This window comes from Athene noctua, chromosome 10 (genome assembly GCF_965140245.1).
Source record: "Athene noctua chromosome 10, bAthNoc1.hap1.1, whole genome shotgun sequence".
Lineage (NCBI taxonomy): Eukaryota > Metazoa > Chordata > Aves > Strigiformes > Strigidae > Athene > Athene noctua.
Window position 1 is genome coordinate 593,639 of NC_134046.1, and position 16,087 is coordinate 609,725.

Consider the following 16,087-nt stretch of genomic DNA (forward strand, 5'->3'; position numbering starts at 1 on the left):
TGGGACTGGGTCCAAAACCCTCGGAGCGAGGTAGACGTGGGCTTCGTTCCCACGTCTGCCAGGGCAGGAGGCACCTTCACGCCCTGGGTCCCGCTGCCGTGGCAGCTTGCTGGTCAGAACAAACCCCTGCTGTATGTTCCCGTCTTGTCAGCGGGAGGAAGCAGGAGCCTGCCCTTCCCCTTCAGCTGCGGGAGAAATCGGTCTGGCAGCCTGGGACGGTGTATGCGGAGAAGTGCTAGTTAGTAGGCAGCGTAGTTAACACCTGCCACCGTCCCGAGGGGCAGCTCCGGCCACACTCCCTGCCCAGCTCTGGCCGCGCTCCCTGGCCCTGGCTGCGCTCCCTGCCGTGCCTCTCTGCAGCTCTCCTGCCTTTCCCCATGCAGCCGCAACGACAGCACCATCACCTGCACCATGCCGTCCGCCGAGCTCACCGCGGCCGTGCCCGTCTGCGTGCAGTTCGAGAACAAGTCTTGTGCCAGCTACGACATCACATTCAAGTTTGAGAAGAACCCAGTTATATCAGACATCAACCCCAAAAAGAGCCAAATCAGGTGAGATCCCTCCCCCGGGGGAAACAGCCAAGTCTGCCAGGATTTGTCCTTCCTTCTGTGGCCTTTGTTGAGATCAGACTCTTAATTTTTGCCGAATGCAGCAGTGAGCAGGGCTCTCCCATCCAAACGCAGAGCTGACGGAGTATCCTGGTGTAGCCTGCTCCGAGCTCGCCCTGTTTGTGCTTTAAGCCACCCAGATGCCAGGCAGATCCTGAGCAAACCCTGTGTCTGGAGCCCCAGGAGTCACTGGAGCACAACTGGGAGGTTGGGCACAGCACCGGGGCCCTGTGCCACGCCACTGTGGCATCATGACTTCATCTCAGAGCTGGCACGTGTCTGCATCTTCAGGGCCAGGCTGGTGGGACAGGGTCCTGGCGGGAGAAAGGGGCTTTCCCAGCGCTGGGGTTTGACACGCTGCCTGGCGGGCAGGTACCGCAGAGGGCTCTCGGGGGGCTTCAGCGTAGCCCAGCGCTGCAGCAGGAGAGGTCTCACGCACCAGGACTGTCCGTAGTTCATGTTGCCGCGTTGACGACATGGATGGAAGTCAGGCTCGGTGACTGTTCTGTGTACACCTGGTGGGTGCTTTAAGGAGGTGCAGGTGGGGGGCTCTGTGAGACCCTGAGGATTTTTCTTGGCAGTAAAACTGCTGGAGGATGAGCTGAAATTTGTAATTTTGGATTTCAGCCTTCCCCAAGGTCACAGTATTTCATTTTTAAAGCGTGTTGCTTTTAATTTCATGTCTCTCCATGGAGCTCTCAGGCTCCTGTTCCTTTGGATACCACGGTGAAATCCCACCTCCCTCAGCTGGGGAGCCTGGAAAACCCAGGGCTGACCAGGAGGTCCGAGAGTCCGGCGCCTGCGCTGGCAGGGCCGTGGTGTGAGCAGCACACTCAGGCACGAGCAGCAGCAGGCTCTGACAGCTCGGTCCCCCCGGGGCAGAGCCCTGCCTCGGCATTCCCAAGCGCCCAAGATGCGGGCTGCGGGAGGGTTAATGACAAGGCACAGCAGTGACTCAGCCAGCCTCAGCTCCTGACAGGCTCCTGAACTGTGCTGAGTGGCGAGAGCGGTCTCTGAACACGGAGACAGGGGAGGAATGACGCTGCCCATATTCACAAGGGAAACTACCAGGGTATTTCTCCATCCCCTTAGTCTGCTTTCTTAGTATTTACAGCAGTTTCCAAATTTCAGACCCCTGGGAACGTGACTCTCTTCAGACTGCTTGTGTAGTCTGACTGCTCCAGTGTGTTGCTGGGCTGCTGACCATGGGGGTCAATAACTTGTGTAAAAATTTAGCTGGATCTGATTTATCTAACCATATTGCTGAAATAATCTGTGTAAGCAAAGTTTAAAATGAAACAGCAGTCACAAACCAGTCATCTGCAGATGTGACAGGCTCTTAGTTAGAAACTTGGGTCATAACTGCATGGCAGTATCCGCAGATTTCAGAGAACCTGACTCTCAGGGCCTTGGGCCCAAAGTCACTGTGTCTCGAGTGGTCTTTGCGTAACAGGATTTGTAAGTCCTGACTGTTCCCTGACAACTCTCCCAAACAGATCAGTGTGACAGGGAGGAAGGGGGAGGTCAGTCCGGGGTGTAGCTGTGCTGTCCAGAACAGAGCGGCGGAGCCGGTTCCCCACCCCTCGCTCTGCCCCGCAGTCCTGCGTGCATCAGGGCCCTTTCCTTACCGTCGTTAATTGACTGCACATTGAGAGGCCCATGCTTCACATTCCCCAGGCAGCAGATCCAAAATACAAAATAACTTCCACATTTTGATCTACAGCAGAAGTGTCTGGGAGATGCAGGATCCCTGTCAACCTTAAAGGGGTCTCTTCCCTGCCCAAGACTTGCAGTTCTCTGCGGGTCGCTGTGGAGCAGGGGCAGGGATCATCTCCTCGCCCTTGCTGGGGGGGTTGGAGGTTAAGCTCTTACACCACCAGTGGCCTGGGCAACCTGCTGCGTAAGCAGAGGCAGGCTGCTCCTCTGGCGAGTGGGAGTAAAGGGGACAGTTTTCTGCTGCTGGAAGAGCCCCCCCCCCCTCACTTTCCACTGCAGCAGCTGCTGCTCCTCCTTCCTTCCCTGATATCTTGGTAGCAGGGTGGATGCTTGCTGTAAGGAGGGAGAAGATTTGGCTGTCAGGTTACATTTTCTGCTCAAGCAGCTGGGAAGCATCCCTGGAAAAATGGCAGGAGGGAGACCTCGCCGTCGCACCTCGCTGCTGTGTGGTCCTCTGCAGTCACCCTCTCTTTCTTCCCTTCTCCTCCAAGCGGGGGCAGGACCATCACCCTGGAAGGCAGAGGCTTTGAGCTGGTCCAGAACGTGTCCATGCTGGTCCATGGCATCGGCAGAGAGCAGACGGTGGGTGTCCCCGCGGGGTATCGCGCGGTGACCGGGAGCTGGGCCGTGTGCCCGGGGCCAGGGGGCGTTCGGAGCGTGAGGCCAAGGCCTCGGCCCCTGCCACAGCTCGGGCTGGCACGGGGCTGGGTGGGAGCACTCAGGCTGTCGGAGTTTGATGTGTGTGCTCTCTCCTGCTTTCAGAGCTGTAGGGTTCTCACCGACACCGTGATCACCTGCCCCTCTCCAGCTGCCTCCAACGTCACTGTGGGGAGCAAGCCTGCGCCCGTCGACTTCTATCTCAACGGTCTCCTCTACGCGGACGACCGTCCGGCTCTGGACGAGGAGATGTACCCCGAGGAGGCCTTGCACATCAGCAAGTTCAGCCTGGAGTACTATGCCGACCCCCAGTTCTTCACAGCCAAGAAGGAGAAGTGGATCAAGCACCATCCTGGCGAGCCCTTAACCCTGGTCATACACGTAAGAGAGCGGCACTTACAGTTCTGCCTCTTCCCCACGGGGAAGCTCCTCGGTCCCAAGTACCAGCCCAGTGACTGTCCCCGCGCAGGAGGGAGCAGGGGGTGGGTGCGGAGGGGGGAGGCAGGAGCTGTGTGGGAGCAGGATGCTGCACCCGCATCTCCCGTCAGCAGGAGCCGCAGCCTGGCCTCAGGATGCCCTTTGGGGCACACGGCAGAGAGCTGCGTTTGAAGGGGCTGTAATAGCAAGAAGCTAAATAAAATACTGGACGTATGAAAAAGAATGATAATGCACTGGCCTGACATCAGGCAGGTACTCCAGAAGGTCCTGACAATAGCTATTTATTCCTGCAGAAACAGGTCATGCATTCTTCTCTTTTGGCTACTGAATTGAGCCCCCTTTACAAGGAAGTCGGGGTGCAGCGATTGAGTGGCTCGGACAATGCGCAGTAGTAATTCAAAGGCCATTGTTCAGTGCAGGATATCCTCACTGGTTGCAACGTGCTTCAGAAACGCACTCCCCCTTTCTCAGGGCCACAGACGCATCCCCTGGCTATCTCCTCTGCTGTACATCCTTCCGCCCTCCCAGGTGGGCGCTCAGATCCTTATCTGCCGGGCACAGCCAGGGCAGATCAAAAGCAGATTTTCCAGGTTCCATGAGGGGCTTGCTTGTCCTGTGCCCCATGCTGAGTGAGGAATGGGAAACAGGAAAATGGGGAATGGCCCCGTTCAGGGCTTCCTGTGGAGTGCTGGAAAAATGTCCTTGGTGAGGGAGAGTCCCCCCAGGTCTGAAAAACAGCAGGGAATACGGAAAGTAAAGCAGGAAAATCCACTGCAATTCCAACCGCCACTCTAAAGACTGACATCCTGGTTCTATTTTTGTCATTAGAAAGAGCCTGACAGCCTGGGCCTGGAAAGCAATGAGTACCAGGTGAAAATTGGCCTTATCTCCTGTGAGATCCAGATTGTTTCGGACAAAGTCATCCACTGCTCTGTCAACGAGTCCCTGAGCACCTCAGAAAGGCAGTTACCGGTGACGGTGAGTTCCCGGAGCCTCCCCGCTCCCGGGGTGACTCGCGGGTGGGACGCAGGGGCCAGTGGGGCTGACGCTGGCCGGGGGCTGCCACGCTGGGCCAGCAGCTGCCTCCTGAGTTAACTGGGCTGTGAGCTGCGGGGGGGAGGATTTTGTCAGTGCTTGTAAGGCGCTGTGAAATCCCAGGCATGTGAGGTTTTGTCACTTGCAGTAGTTTTCTTTCTGCCCCTCATGGGATACGTTTGGGGATTTCCACAGGGTTTGCAGTCAGCTGGCTGCCTCCTGCCAGCAGGAGAGCTGCAGGCAGACACGGGGGCCCGACCCTTCCCAGGCTGTGATAAGCTGCTGGAGATGGGTCCCTGCCTGTGACCGGAGAGGGCAAGAGGCTGGAAGGTTTCCTGTTGCTTCCCAGGGGCTGCCATTTTGTCACTGCAAAACACACTGTTCGGTGTTCAGGGCTGTTGTTCATCTGCAAAATCCACACTACTTTGTTCCTGTCCTTTTTTCCACAGAGGGCTTGACTTAACTGCTCTTCTCGCCCTCAGTTTCCCTCATGTCCTATGTGGCCCATTGCCACGCAGGGTGGTGACTGTGGCTCTTTGTATCTGGAGAGAAAATGCCTCCATGGCCACGTTCTGAGAGCCTGCAGCCCCCCTCCCAGTCCGTGGTTAACAGTGAACGGGTGGGAGCCTGCGGTGGGGATCGGAGGAGGAGGAGGAGGAAGGCTGCAGGGGGGGTTGAGGAGGCTGTAGACTTGTGCTGCCCAGGAGAGGTGCACAAATTCACTGACAGGGTTTTCCAGTTTGTTGGTTACAGTCCGTGGCGTATGAAATTCTGATGCAAACTGGAAACGGGGAACTGCAGAAGTAGCAGAATTTCCCAATTCATTTTAATGGAAATTTTAAATGGGGTAATTTTGCTTGTAGAGAGAATTGAGAAACAGGGAAATCCCTTCGGGGAAGAAGAGGAATTCATGAGTTTGCTAGCCTTGGTTTGGCATGAAACATTCAGGACAATGCCCTGGCAGGCCCCTAGGAAGCAGTGGAATGATACCCAGCCCTGCAGCATCACACAGCTGTTCAGAGCGCACCGGCAGTGAGAGCGCAGCCACACAGTCAAGGAGCGTTCATGTCTGTGTGTACTCACTAAACCCTCATACGTGGTTTGAGTTCTTGCCCGCTGGCCGTGTCGCGGGCAGCAGCTGCCTTTCAGCATCCTTGGAGGAGCTTTGGTGGGACGGGGCCGGACCCGCACAGCGGTCGCTGCCGGCTCTGCCCGGGGACAGCTCCCGGGGCCGCAGCAAACTGCCCGGCCGAGGCAGATCCTCTCTTCTGGCGAGCTGCCGCGCCTGGTGTGAGAGCCCAGATCTTGTTTCGAGGGTAGGGCTCACATCTGCAGCGAGCGCGGTGCAGGAAAATGGCCCCTTAAAACGTGCCCAGCTGTTGATCTGAATTCTGACTGTGATCTTGGGTGTGCCTGTTCTGTGAAGGTGTTCTCGGGCCAGGTCCATGTTTGCAGGTCGCACCGCGCCGCGGGAGCTGTCTGTGGAGAGAAGGAGCTGGTGGTGAAGATGGGGCTCCTGAGCCTCCCTGTGTTTAGGGGGTCACTTTCGAGTAGCTCTTTTGGGTGTGCCTGAGGTGCGCTGGGGCTTGGTTTTGGTCCAGTTTAGAAGTCCCAAGGGGATCCCATTCACACCCTGGGAGGCTGCAAGATGGATCCATCCCGTTAGGCGGAGCACGGTTCCCAGTGACCCCCGAGGCAGCCCTGTGCCCCTGGAGTCCTGCCCAGCCCTGACAGCTCTTCCCGGGAGCAGGGTGTCCTCGGGCCCCCCGCCACCACGTGCTGGTGACAGGACATGTTGCTGTTCAACCTGCAGCCTAATTAATTCCCCTTACAAAAAATTGCATGGAGTAGACCTGTCGGAATAAACAAGAGAAGCTTGCTGAGGCCTTCAAACCCATTTTTGTTCATGACTAAACTGCTCAAACACTGAATTAAACTGCAAGCATGGGATTTCTCCTCTGGCAAATGCAAAAGGTTGAGTTGGTGGGAAAAAAGACTCAAAACACATAGAGGACTTGCCTCATGGCAGCATTTCAGATGAAAGGGGTGGCGATGTCAAGGCCAGGCAGGGTGCTGTGCAGACTGTCAAACGAAGCGCCGCAGATGCTTGCGCAGCGCTCGTGGCTCCCCGCCGCTATCCCCACCTCGGCTGCCGGCGAGGAGACGGAAGCTCTTCATGTTGGACACTGCCCGGGGGCACCACCCCAGAAACCACCAGCACCAGTGTCCATCTGGGCTTGGAGCCGCGGGGCCGGGCCCTGTGGTCCAGCGTGGGGGTGGGAGGTGCTGGAGGTGCTCCCGAGCCCGGGGGTGGCAGCCGGCGCTGCCCGCGGCAGGACAGTCCCTCCTCTCTTGCCTGCGGAGGGAGCAGCTCAGAGAGAGACCTACAGGCTTGCCCGACGCCTTCAGCTGGCAGCACCGGTGCCCTCGCCAGCGCTGCCGAGGGCAAGGGCCTGGATTTGCTGGAGGGCTGTGCGCTGCGCCGTGTCCGATGCGTGGACGTGGTGGGAAGGGCCTGCTTGTGGCACTGAGCTGACTCTGATTTAACCACAGCATCTTTCCCGGAGTGCTGTGACACAGATGTACTCATACGATTATTCCCTCTTCTTTCCTACGTAATTTCATTTTTTTGCTGAAGTTTCTCTCGCTTCTCATTCCTTGAGAGAAGTGAAACTGGCATTTCCAGAAGTGAAAGACTAGTGTGGTCATGAGTTTTCCTTATCAGATGATGCTGTTGAACCCTTTCATCCCAGGGGCCTAGAGAGCCGTTTATAAACAGCAGGGAGCAAACTCACCAGCCTGCCTGTGATGTGTGTTGGCCTCTTCCCTTCTGGTGATCAGGAGACCAAAGGACTGAGCTCAAGTGGTTTGTGCTCAGTGTCACAAGAAGTACAGGTTGGGAGCAGAGCCAGCACCTCCTGACACCCAGCCCACTGCTTTAGCTGCAAGATCATTACTCATCTCTGGTCCCATTATTATTTATTTTTATTCCCTTACTTTATTTGTATTTCAAAGACTTTAAAGTTTATTTGCCCTCCTTCTCCTGAGTGGCAGCAGTTCTGCTTTTGGAGGAGAAAAGATTCAAAGGCCATTCAGAGGCATTACAAAGTCGGATGATTAGTGGAAGTGGTTTTCTAGTAAAAGTAGTCTGGGCAGTCCTGTATGGGAGGGTGAGCTCTTGAAGAAGGGGTTGTCTCGTGCCCTGGGGTGGGTGCAGTGGGGCTGGGCCGTGGGCTGGAGCCCTCAGCTCTGCCACCAAAGCCCTGTGCTGGCCCTGGGATGGGCATGGCTGCGGTTCTGCAGCCTGCTGCGAGCCAGCCTCGGCGTTCCACCAGAGCACACAGGACGGGAGTTGGGCTCTTCTGAGACATGTGGAGTCCCCAAGGCTCAGCAGTGAAAGCCCGGCCCAGCCCAGCCCAGCCCAGCCTGCAAAGCCTGGGGGCTGAGCCAGCGTTGTCAGCGTGTCCTTGGGCGAAGGGCTGCCGAGCACTGCCCCGGGGTCCCTCCTCGCTCGGCTGAGCAGCTGCCACTCAGCTCCTGCCTCTCTCCCTCCTCTCCCCCTCTAGATCCAAGTTGGAAAGTTCAACTACACAATCGCGATGCTGCACCTTGGGGGAGGAGAGACTGCAATCATCGTCTCCATAGTCATCTGCAGCATCTTGCTGGTCCTCTCGGTCGTAGGTAAGGGATCAGAGCCAGGAGTGTCCAGCTGTGCTGAGGTTTTTTCTCATTGTGTGTGGAGGGGTGAGGGTGACTCACTCGTGTGTTTAGGAAACCTCCGAGTGCTGCAGTTGTGCAGTGTCTGAAACTGGTCTGGGTGCAGCAAGTGGCCACTCTTCTTTGTACAGGACCCAGCCAGTACCCAGGATCAAACCTTCCTGCAGGGTAGAGCGTTTGCTGGCTGCGTCCCTGCTTCAACTCTGTGACTTGAGCCTGTGATATTTATAAACTTACCGTTTTCCCCCAAACACTCAGTAGCTACTATAAATAAATACAGAAGGGTGTGAGAAACTGGTCTTGGACTGGCAGTGACTGGAACAGGGCTGACTCACAGGCTGTCCCAGACCAGGTCCACCCGCCCCGAGGTCCTGTCGTCAGTGACAGCCAGTGACAGGCACCTGGCAGAGAGGATGGAGAACAGAGCAGCGTCCTGAGCTGCGCATCTGGAGCAGGCACAGCAGTTTGCTCACCTCGCTGGAAGCTCTGCAACACACCTGTGTCCTTTGGCTAGGGTATCTTCTCATTGCATGCCCAGAATGACTGTGCGGCGAGAAACCTGCCAGTTCACAGAAAATGAGGTGTTTCTAATAGGGATTTGATTTGTGTTTAATAAAAGTTATAACGCACACTATTTATTAAACGCACCACCCATCATTAGAAACATATTTCTGGAGGCACGAGAAGACTGTCAGACATGAACACTGTAATACAGGTGGTAAACGTCTTAAAATCTGTATCTGTTAATCAGCTGGAATACATTCATATACAGTTAAGCTGAATATAGACCTAAATTGAAGACGACAGTTACAGCGTGATCATTAAATTCCAGCTGGTTTTACTTATTTACAGATAATCGACAACTGCCTGATCAGATACCAGGCTTGCTGTAGGTGTTAAACCAACACTGAGTTTAGCTTTCTGCACCCGTGTCAGCAGAGGACTGCTCTGATCCCAGCTGCAGCTGCTCCTAAGCCCTAGTCCAAAAGGCTTGTTCCCTTCCTCTTTTCCAGCTCTCTTTGTGTTTTGCACAAAGAGCCGCAGAGCTGAGCGCTACTGGCAGAAAACCCTGCTCCAGATGGAGGAGATGGAGTCGCAGATCCGGGAGGAAATCCGCAAAGGTAAGTCAGCGTGCTGGGCTCTGAGGAGGAGCCAGCGTAGGAGGGAGGTGACAGAGTAGCAGGGTCGAAGCCGTTCACCTTCTGCTCTGTAGAAGTTTATAGAATTATTTATAGCAGAATTTTGTTGTCACCGTTGAGCTCCGGCAGGGTTTGTGAGTGCGGCTCAGCAGCTGGCAGCGTGGCTCTGCTGCAGCCTTGCTGCCTGGCTTGGGCAAGCCACTGATCTTCAGTGCCCCTGGTTTCCCTGTCCCAGGGTTAATGGCCCTTGGCCACGTCCGGGGGTTGCTTGAGGGCCCCACTAATCTTTAGTTTGCTTTTCCACTGGGTGCAACAAGAACTGCAGCAGTGCAGGGCACGGGGAGACGCAGTCCCCGCGCCCGCCATCCCCGCAGTGTGTGGCTGGTCCTGCCCTCCCGCAGCCGGGGTGGCCTCTGTCACTGCCAACGTACGGTGCTGGCGGGTAAACCCGACCACAATCTGCTGCTCCTCAAGAAAACCCCACGTCAGCCCACTCGAGGGAGAGGCTCGAGGAGGCAGAGATGAGACATGCCGTGTTTTTCAGTGCCAGCCTGCTTACTGTCTCAGCTGGTGGAGTATGGGAGCTCTTACCATCTGCGGGTCTCTTTGTGTAAGGTTTTGCGGAACTGCAGACAGACATGACAGACCTGACCAAGGAGTTGAACCGCAGCCAGGGGATCCCGTTCCTGGAGTACAAGCACTTTGTCACCCGGACGTTCTTCCCCAAAGTAAGGCGATGCCACATTTCACGGTCCCCTAATCACTCCCAGGTCCTTCCTAACCAGATCAGGACTCTGCTTTCCCTCTGCTAAAGGGTTATTGCAGCGTAGCGAAATCATTCCAGTGTTATATATTTAGTTGTCACATATTTCAGCCTCAATTATTGTCAAAAGTGGAGCAGCAGCTCCCGGGGTGTGAGGTAAGGTCGGGCCTGCTCGCCCCCAGCAGGAGCCTGGCGGCAGCCATGTCCCAGGGGTCGCTCTGCCTCGCCGCTGGATGCCGTTGGACACCCCCTCCCACAGAGCAGCAGGTGCTGGGGCCTCCCCCGGCTCCCCGGGGCTCCAGTGCCGCCCCACGCTTCGGCAGAGGCTGAAGGCTGTTTGGGGCGAGGGGGCTCTTTGTCCCGGGCAGCCTGTCACCGGCCCCTCCCAGCTGCTCTGCCGGTGCTCGGCGGCCCCTTAGCTGTCCCTGTGCCCCCTTTCCCTGCTCTCTGCCGAAGGCTGGGTGCTTGGTGCTCCCCGTGAAACGCGCCGTGGGCGTCCGCTCCCCCTCTGTCTCCGCAGCATCCTCCAGGGCCGCACCAGACGCGCCGGTGCCGTAATTCCCGTCACCGGCTGCTCCGTTCTGTCGCTGCGTGCCCTTAACAGCGGCTGTATTTCACCCCTGAGGCAGTTGCATTTCAGTGGTGAGGAGTGAGATGATGATTTATGACTGCAGAGTGTTTCATTAGTAGTTATTACTCAGGTTTTTAAGTTATCCAGACTCTATATATCTGCACACTAGAGTCTTTAAGATTCAGACTGCTGTATGAATGTTAGAGATTTAGACATTTTTCCCATCTGTTTCAAAAGTTACATATGTTAAAACACGCAGTACTCCTCTATTTTGACTTAGTCTTCTATAATGCTTTCTCTTCTGGGATTTTTCTCGCTGTCAAATTAGTCTATTTGCAGTCTCCCTACCCTAACAGCCTCCTGTCTGTGCAGACATCTGCCTCCACCCGTTCTAGTGGTGTTTGTTTGCTCATTCAAGAGGCTCTTGCAAAGTGTTTAAAGGCTTCGTAAACCGTACCAATGCGTTTCTTCATAATGGGTGGTCCTCGGTCCCGATGACACGTCTGTCCGTCTCGCTGCGCCGCGGCAGACGCGGAGGCCGTGGCCGGGTGCAGCCGCCCTCCCCTAACGCTGTGCTTGGTTGCAGTGTTCCTCGCTCTACGAGGAGTGCTACATCCTGCCCACCCCGCAGCTCAGCTCCCAGGTGGGCTCCCAGGTCCAGGAAACCCACCCGCTCCTGGTGGGGGAATGGAAAGTGAGTAACCCTCGAACAACACAACGAATGCTCCGGGGCGGGTGCTAACCATCCTCGCGTGTGTTGACAGTGCCATGCGTTTTCTTGTGGTGTGTGGGGGATGCCTGATCACTTGAAACAATTAACACATCCCAGCATCAGCTCAGTGTGGTTGATGGGAGAAGGCAGATCTCGGAGCTGCTCTCGCATTGTCCTGAGATCCTCCCCGGCTCCGCTGTGGGATTTTCCTCCTGTGTGTATCGTACTCTGTGTCACTTCACTCCCAGACACAGTTCATCCTACATGAGATTCCTCCACTCAGGGATGTGGTAAAAGCTGCTCTTGTCCCAGAGCTGGGTTTCATGTGGCGAAGAAGTAGGAATTGGAAGAATCAGAGTCTTGCTTAGGTTGGAAGGGAGATCTGCTTAAACAGCTCCAGCGAGGTGAGGTTGCTGAGGGCCTTATCCGCCTGTGTCAGATGTCTTCAAGGATGGGAATCCCACAGCCCACAGGGAGATTTAGGTTAGATCTAAGGATTCTTCCCTGTGAGGGGGGTGAGGCCCTGGCACAGGCTGCCCAGAGCAGCTGTGGCTGCCCCCTCCCTGGAAGGGTTCAAGGCCAGGCTGGACGGCGCTTTGGGCAACCTGGGCTGGTGGAAGGTGGCCCTGCCTGGGGCAGGGGGGTGGCACTGGATGGGCTTTAAGGTCCCTTCCAACCCAAACCAGTCTGGGATTCTATGAATCTGTGAAAAACAATAAGCAGGGTTTTTCTCACTCTGCTTTCTAAATTTTTCTTTAGATCCCTGAAAACTGCAGACCCAATATGGAAGAAGGAATCTCGCTGTTCTCCACCTTACTCAACAACAAGCACTTTCTCATAGTGTTTGTCCATGCTCTCGAGCAGCAGAAGGACTTTGCTGTTAGAGACAGGTATGAGCTTCAGAACCAAGGGCCTGGCAGCTGGAGGAGGCTGGTTTATTCCTTACCTGTAAGCGATCCAGCCCGTGTCTGGAGCTGTGCGTTTCCGTTGAAGGTTGAGTTGCACTTGCCTCCTACTTTTCTATTAGACATGTGGCCATAAACCTGAAGAGCACCAAAAGGCCCAATGAGTGACTCGCTCGTGAGCGCTTGGGTCCCTGAACACTTGGTTTACCAGTAAGAGTGTGCAAGCTGACCCACGGTCCTGCTGCACTGAAAGGGGGTTTGGAGTTTAACGCTGTTGAGAATGCTCATGAAAGTTGTGTGAAATGCTGCCTTTCTGTTTTGTTGGGGGGTTTATGCCGTTTGGCGGTTCAGTCTTGCTGGATGGGTGTGTGAGTCCTGCCCAATCCTGTGTTTCAGATGTAACCTGGCCTCCCTGCTCACTATTGCGTTGCACGGGAAACTGGAGTATTACACCAGCATCATGAAGGACCTCTTGGTGGATCTGATAGATGCTTCGGCTTCCAAAAACCCCAAGCTGATGCTGAGGAGGACGGAATCCGTGGTGGAGAAGATGCTGACCAACTGGATGTCCATCTGCATGTACAGCTATCTCAGAGTAAGAGGAGCAGATGCTGCTGTTGTGGGTGCGAGTTCGGCTCAGCGAGGGGTGTGTGGGGCAGCTGAGGGCCTGAATACCTGCCAGCATTGCCACCTGAATGGTCACTAATGTCTGGCAAACTCCAGTGTATTGAAAGGTTCAAGTGTGGAAAAGTGATTTTGCTTCCCCACTTCTGCCTGGGGTTTTGGTGAGCTCAGCCATCTCAGCAGGCCTTTCCCAAGGCCGGAGCACGGACTCGTGTTTGCACCGTGCTTGAGAAGAGAGCCGTAGGGGAGTTGGAAAAGTAACCAGAATGGCTTGAGGTTTTGGAAAGCGTTCCAGTTATTTGTTGTTTTCTCTGACCAGCCCGGCAGCCGTGGGGGCTCTCCGGCCGCTGCCCAGTGGCGGGGGGGCTCCTCGCGGGGGGGCTCCCAGCTCCGCACTTCCCGGGCGGGTGGGAGCAGCACAGGTGGGGTGTCTGTCCAGAAGCCCGACTGTCTTCTGACAGTAGCGAAAAGAAATATATTTGGCATCTCGGAGCACATCAGCAGTCCATCTGCTCAGTGCTTTATCTCCAACGTTTGCCAGTTCTGGTTGGAATTTCCCAGAAGGATTGAGCAATAACTTAATTGATTCCACGGCAGTTAATTGGAGGACACCCCATTTTACCCACAGGGGAGAGCCTTGAAAAAGCCTTTGAAAAATCTCTTTTCCCAAAGTGTTTGCTATAGCCACAGAAGCAATACTGTATTGTCCTCATACATATCATAATGTCTTCTGATCTCAGCTGATGATCACTTTTTGTCCTAAAGCCTGTGGTTTTGTAGTTCATAATCTTTCATTTTAGCTCCCACAATTAGCCAGTATAATGAAAGAAAAGTTTCAGGAGCGAATGAGGTTGGCTGTGCCAGTGCAGCACAACTATCCAGCCTGTAAGAGCAGAAAACTGTGAATTAGTGATATTTTTTTTTTAAAACTTCAGTTTTTCTGACTGCAGTTAAACCATTGGAGAAAAAAAGTGCTGATCTCTCCTTTTGGAGAGTGGAGACCACATGTGAGGCATCTGATCCAACTCCAGTTTGTGCTAAAAATGGACATTATGCAAGAAGGCTTTCTCAGGGGAAAAAAAAAAAAAAAAAAAGAGGAAAGAAAGTTGAGTCTTATCACGTGGGCCTAAAGACTTGGGCACGTTACGGAGCTAATTAATGTCGAGGAGCTCTGGAGTGCCAGCGCACTGCCCTTCCCCGGGGCGCCTGGCAGGGAGGCACCCATCACCACAGGCTTGTCCTGGGCTGGCAGCGGGGCCAAGTGGCCGTCCCCATGGCCACGGGGTGCTGGGGCGAGCTGTGAGCCAGTCCCCATGGCCACGGGGTGCTGGGGCAAGCTGTGAGCCAGTCCCCATGGCCACGGGGTGCTGGGGCGAGCTGTGAGCCACGGAGGGGTCCTGGCAGGGGCTGGCAGTCCCCTCCCTGCTTCACGGGCTCAGCCTAAAGCCGTGGTGGTGAAGGCAGTCGTGGCACTTTCTACCGAACTCTTTTCCCATTTCTGAAAAGCAAATGATTTCCATACTAGAGCGTAATGAAGAGTTGATTTCCAAGTGGTTCTCACATCACGTGTGCTCCCCAGTGAGGGTGGGGGACCTGCTCAGAGGAGAGCCTGTGCTGCCTGCTGAGATGGGCGGCGGGAGAGAATTGACCAGCCAGAAATGTCCAGAGCGGCCCTTTGACTGTCCCTGTTGGACACGAGCTCAGCTGTGCAGAGGGACGGGGGGTCGGTCCGGGTCGGTGGAGCTGGGACCTTCCTCACAGCACAGCTGAGCTCAGAGCCACCGCGGACAGACAGACGGCACCTCCTTGTGCAGGGCTCGGATTTAAATACGAGCAATAGTCAGACGCCTCCCCTGTGCCTGGCATTCTCTGGGCTGAACTCTGTTGCCTTCAGAGAGGCATTTCTTGGTTAAAAAAAAAGGGCTGCCCGCCTGCCTGTAGCACTGGTCGGTCAGACGTGTGACGATGGGTCTGGTTTTCATTCTTGAATTATCCCCATTAATCACAACATCTATTTGAAACAGCTGCTGCAAAGGTCCCTGCCATTGTGCAGTGGAAAAATTCCAAGTGCTTGTATTTTCCCTTGTAAGTCAACGCTACATGCTCAAAACATTTGTTTTGTATTAATGCTCTGCCTAACAGTCCATCCATTTGTGTTTTGGGGGAAGATGATTTGAAGGAGCTGTCTTCAGCTGGGAGGGAGCTGCAGGCCACAGTCACTAGTGTTCTGAACATGTGGAGGGCACCTGAAGGCGACGGAGTGGCCGCTCTCATGGGGGAGGGTTGGCTCGCTGCATGCAGGAGACGCGATGAAGGACGAGCAGGAGGCTTGCTGCTTGGGCCTGCACTCAGGGGGAATTTGCAGCACTTGGCGCAATGACTGCAGACCTCTGTTTCTGCAGAACCAGTGAGAATCATAGATAAAATGGTCCATGTCTCTGCTTTCTGCTACAGCTTTGGTGGAAAATGCTGAAAAAAAGGCCTGCCTTCCCCATGAGATACCGTGGTGCCGTTGTGCCTGGTCCCCAACAGGATCAGGGACCAGGAGTTGAAGTTAAGGTCCTGGAATTCAGATTTTAGGTCTGGGTCCAAGCTTCCCAAAGTGTAGCATGTGGGATGGAGCTGAGGTTTGGTTCTTCACAGAATGCAAACAGATAATCATCCAAAATTAGCAGGCACTTGGGATAAGCAGCTGTTTTCTGTGCTTTTCCCACCCCAGCCTCACCAAGACACTTTGGAAATGGCTGTAAAGTGTTCCTGGGAGGACATCTCTAATGATTTGTCAGCCTTGTTAATAGGGCAGCAACATGTGAATCTAGGCTGTGCTCTAAACCTTTTCTTTTTCCCAAGCATATAAAACCCAAGCCCTCCCACGCTCATCGTGCGTGAAACAGTTCAAGTAATGCCAGCCTGAACTGTGCTTTCCATTACGGCAGAGTTATTTCAGTGCCCTGGGTAGCTTTAAGAGCCTGTAACAGTTCAGTCAAAAATGAAAATGAAGTCTCATTAAAATACCTTCACAATAGGAGGAAAAAAGGCCCCAGACTGTGTTTTTTTAAGTATTTTTTTGTCCTGAATCAGCACTGATCTCTTCTAGTTAAACTTCCTTTCTCCCAACTAACCAAATCCAAAGACAGTTTTGATTCGTTTCCAGACGAGTTTTCCGAACAATGCTTGAGGTTTCCAAGTTTGCCATTTTATC

General features: G+C 54.7%; 1 protein-coding gene across 3 annotated transcripts in view; it reads left to right on the forward strand.

Moving 5' to 3' along the window:
• PLXND1 (plexin D1) overlaps positions 1–16,087 on the forward strand; it is a 78,333-nt gene that overhangs the window by 44,253 nt on the left and 17,993 nt on the right. For all 3 annotated transcript variants that reach the window (XM_074914744.1, XM_074914745.1, XM_074914746.1), the window contains 10 exons: positions 384–551; positions 2,816–2,906; positions 3,087–3,362; positions 4,248–4,397; positions 8,021–8,135; positions 9,185–9,292; positions 9,926–10,038; positions 11,231–11,338; positions 12,116–12,246; positions 12,658–12,856. In XM_074914744.1, coding sequence (XP_074770845.1) covers positions 384–551; positions 2,816–2,906; positions 3,087–3,362; positions 4,248–4,397; positions 8,021–8,135; positions 9,185–9,292; positions 9,926–10,038; positions 11,231–11,338; positions 12,116–12,246; positions 12,658–12,856 — 1,459 coding nt within the window. The remainder of the gene's footprint in view (positions 1–383; positions 552–2,815; positions 2,907–3,086; positions 3,363–4,247; positions 4,398–8,020; positions 8,136–9,184; positions 9,293–9,925; positions 10,039–11,230; positions 11,339–12,115; positions 12,247–12,657; positions 12,857–16,087) is intronic.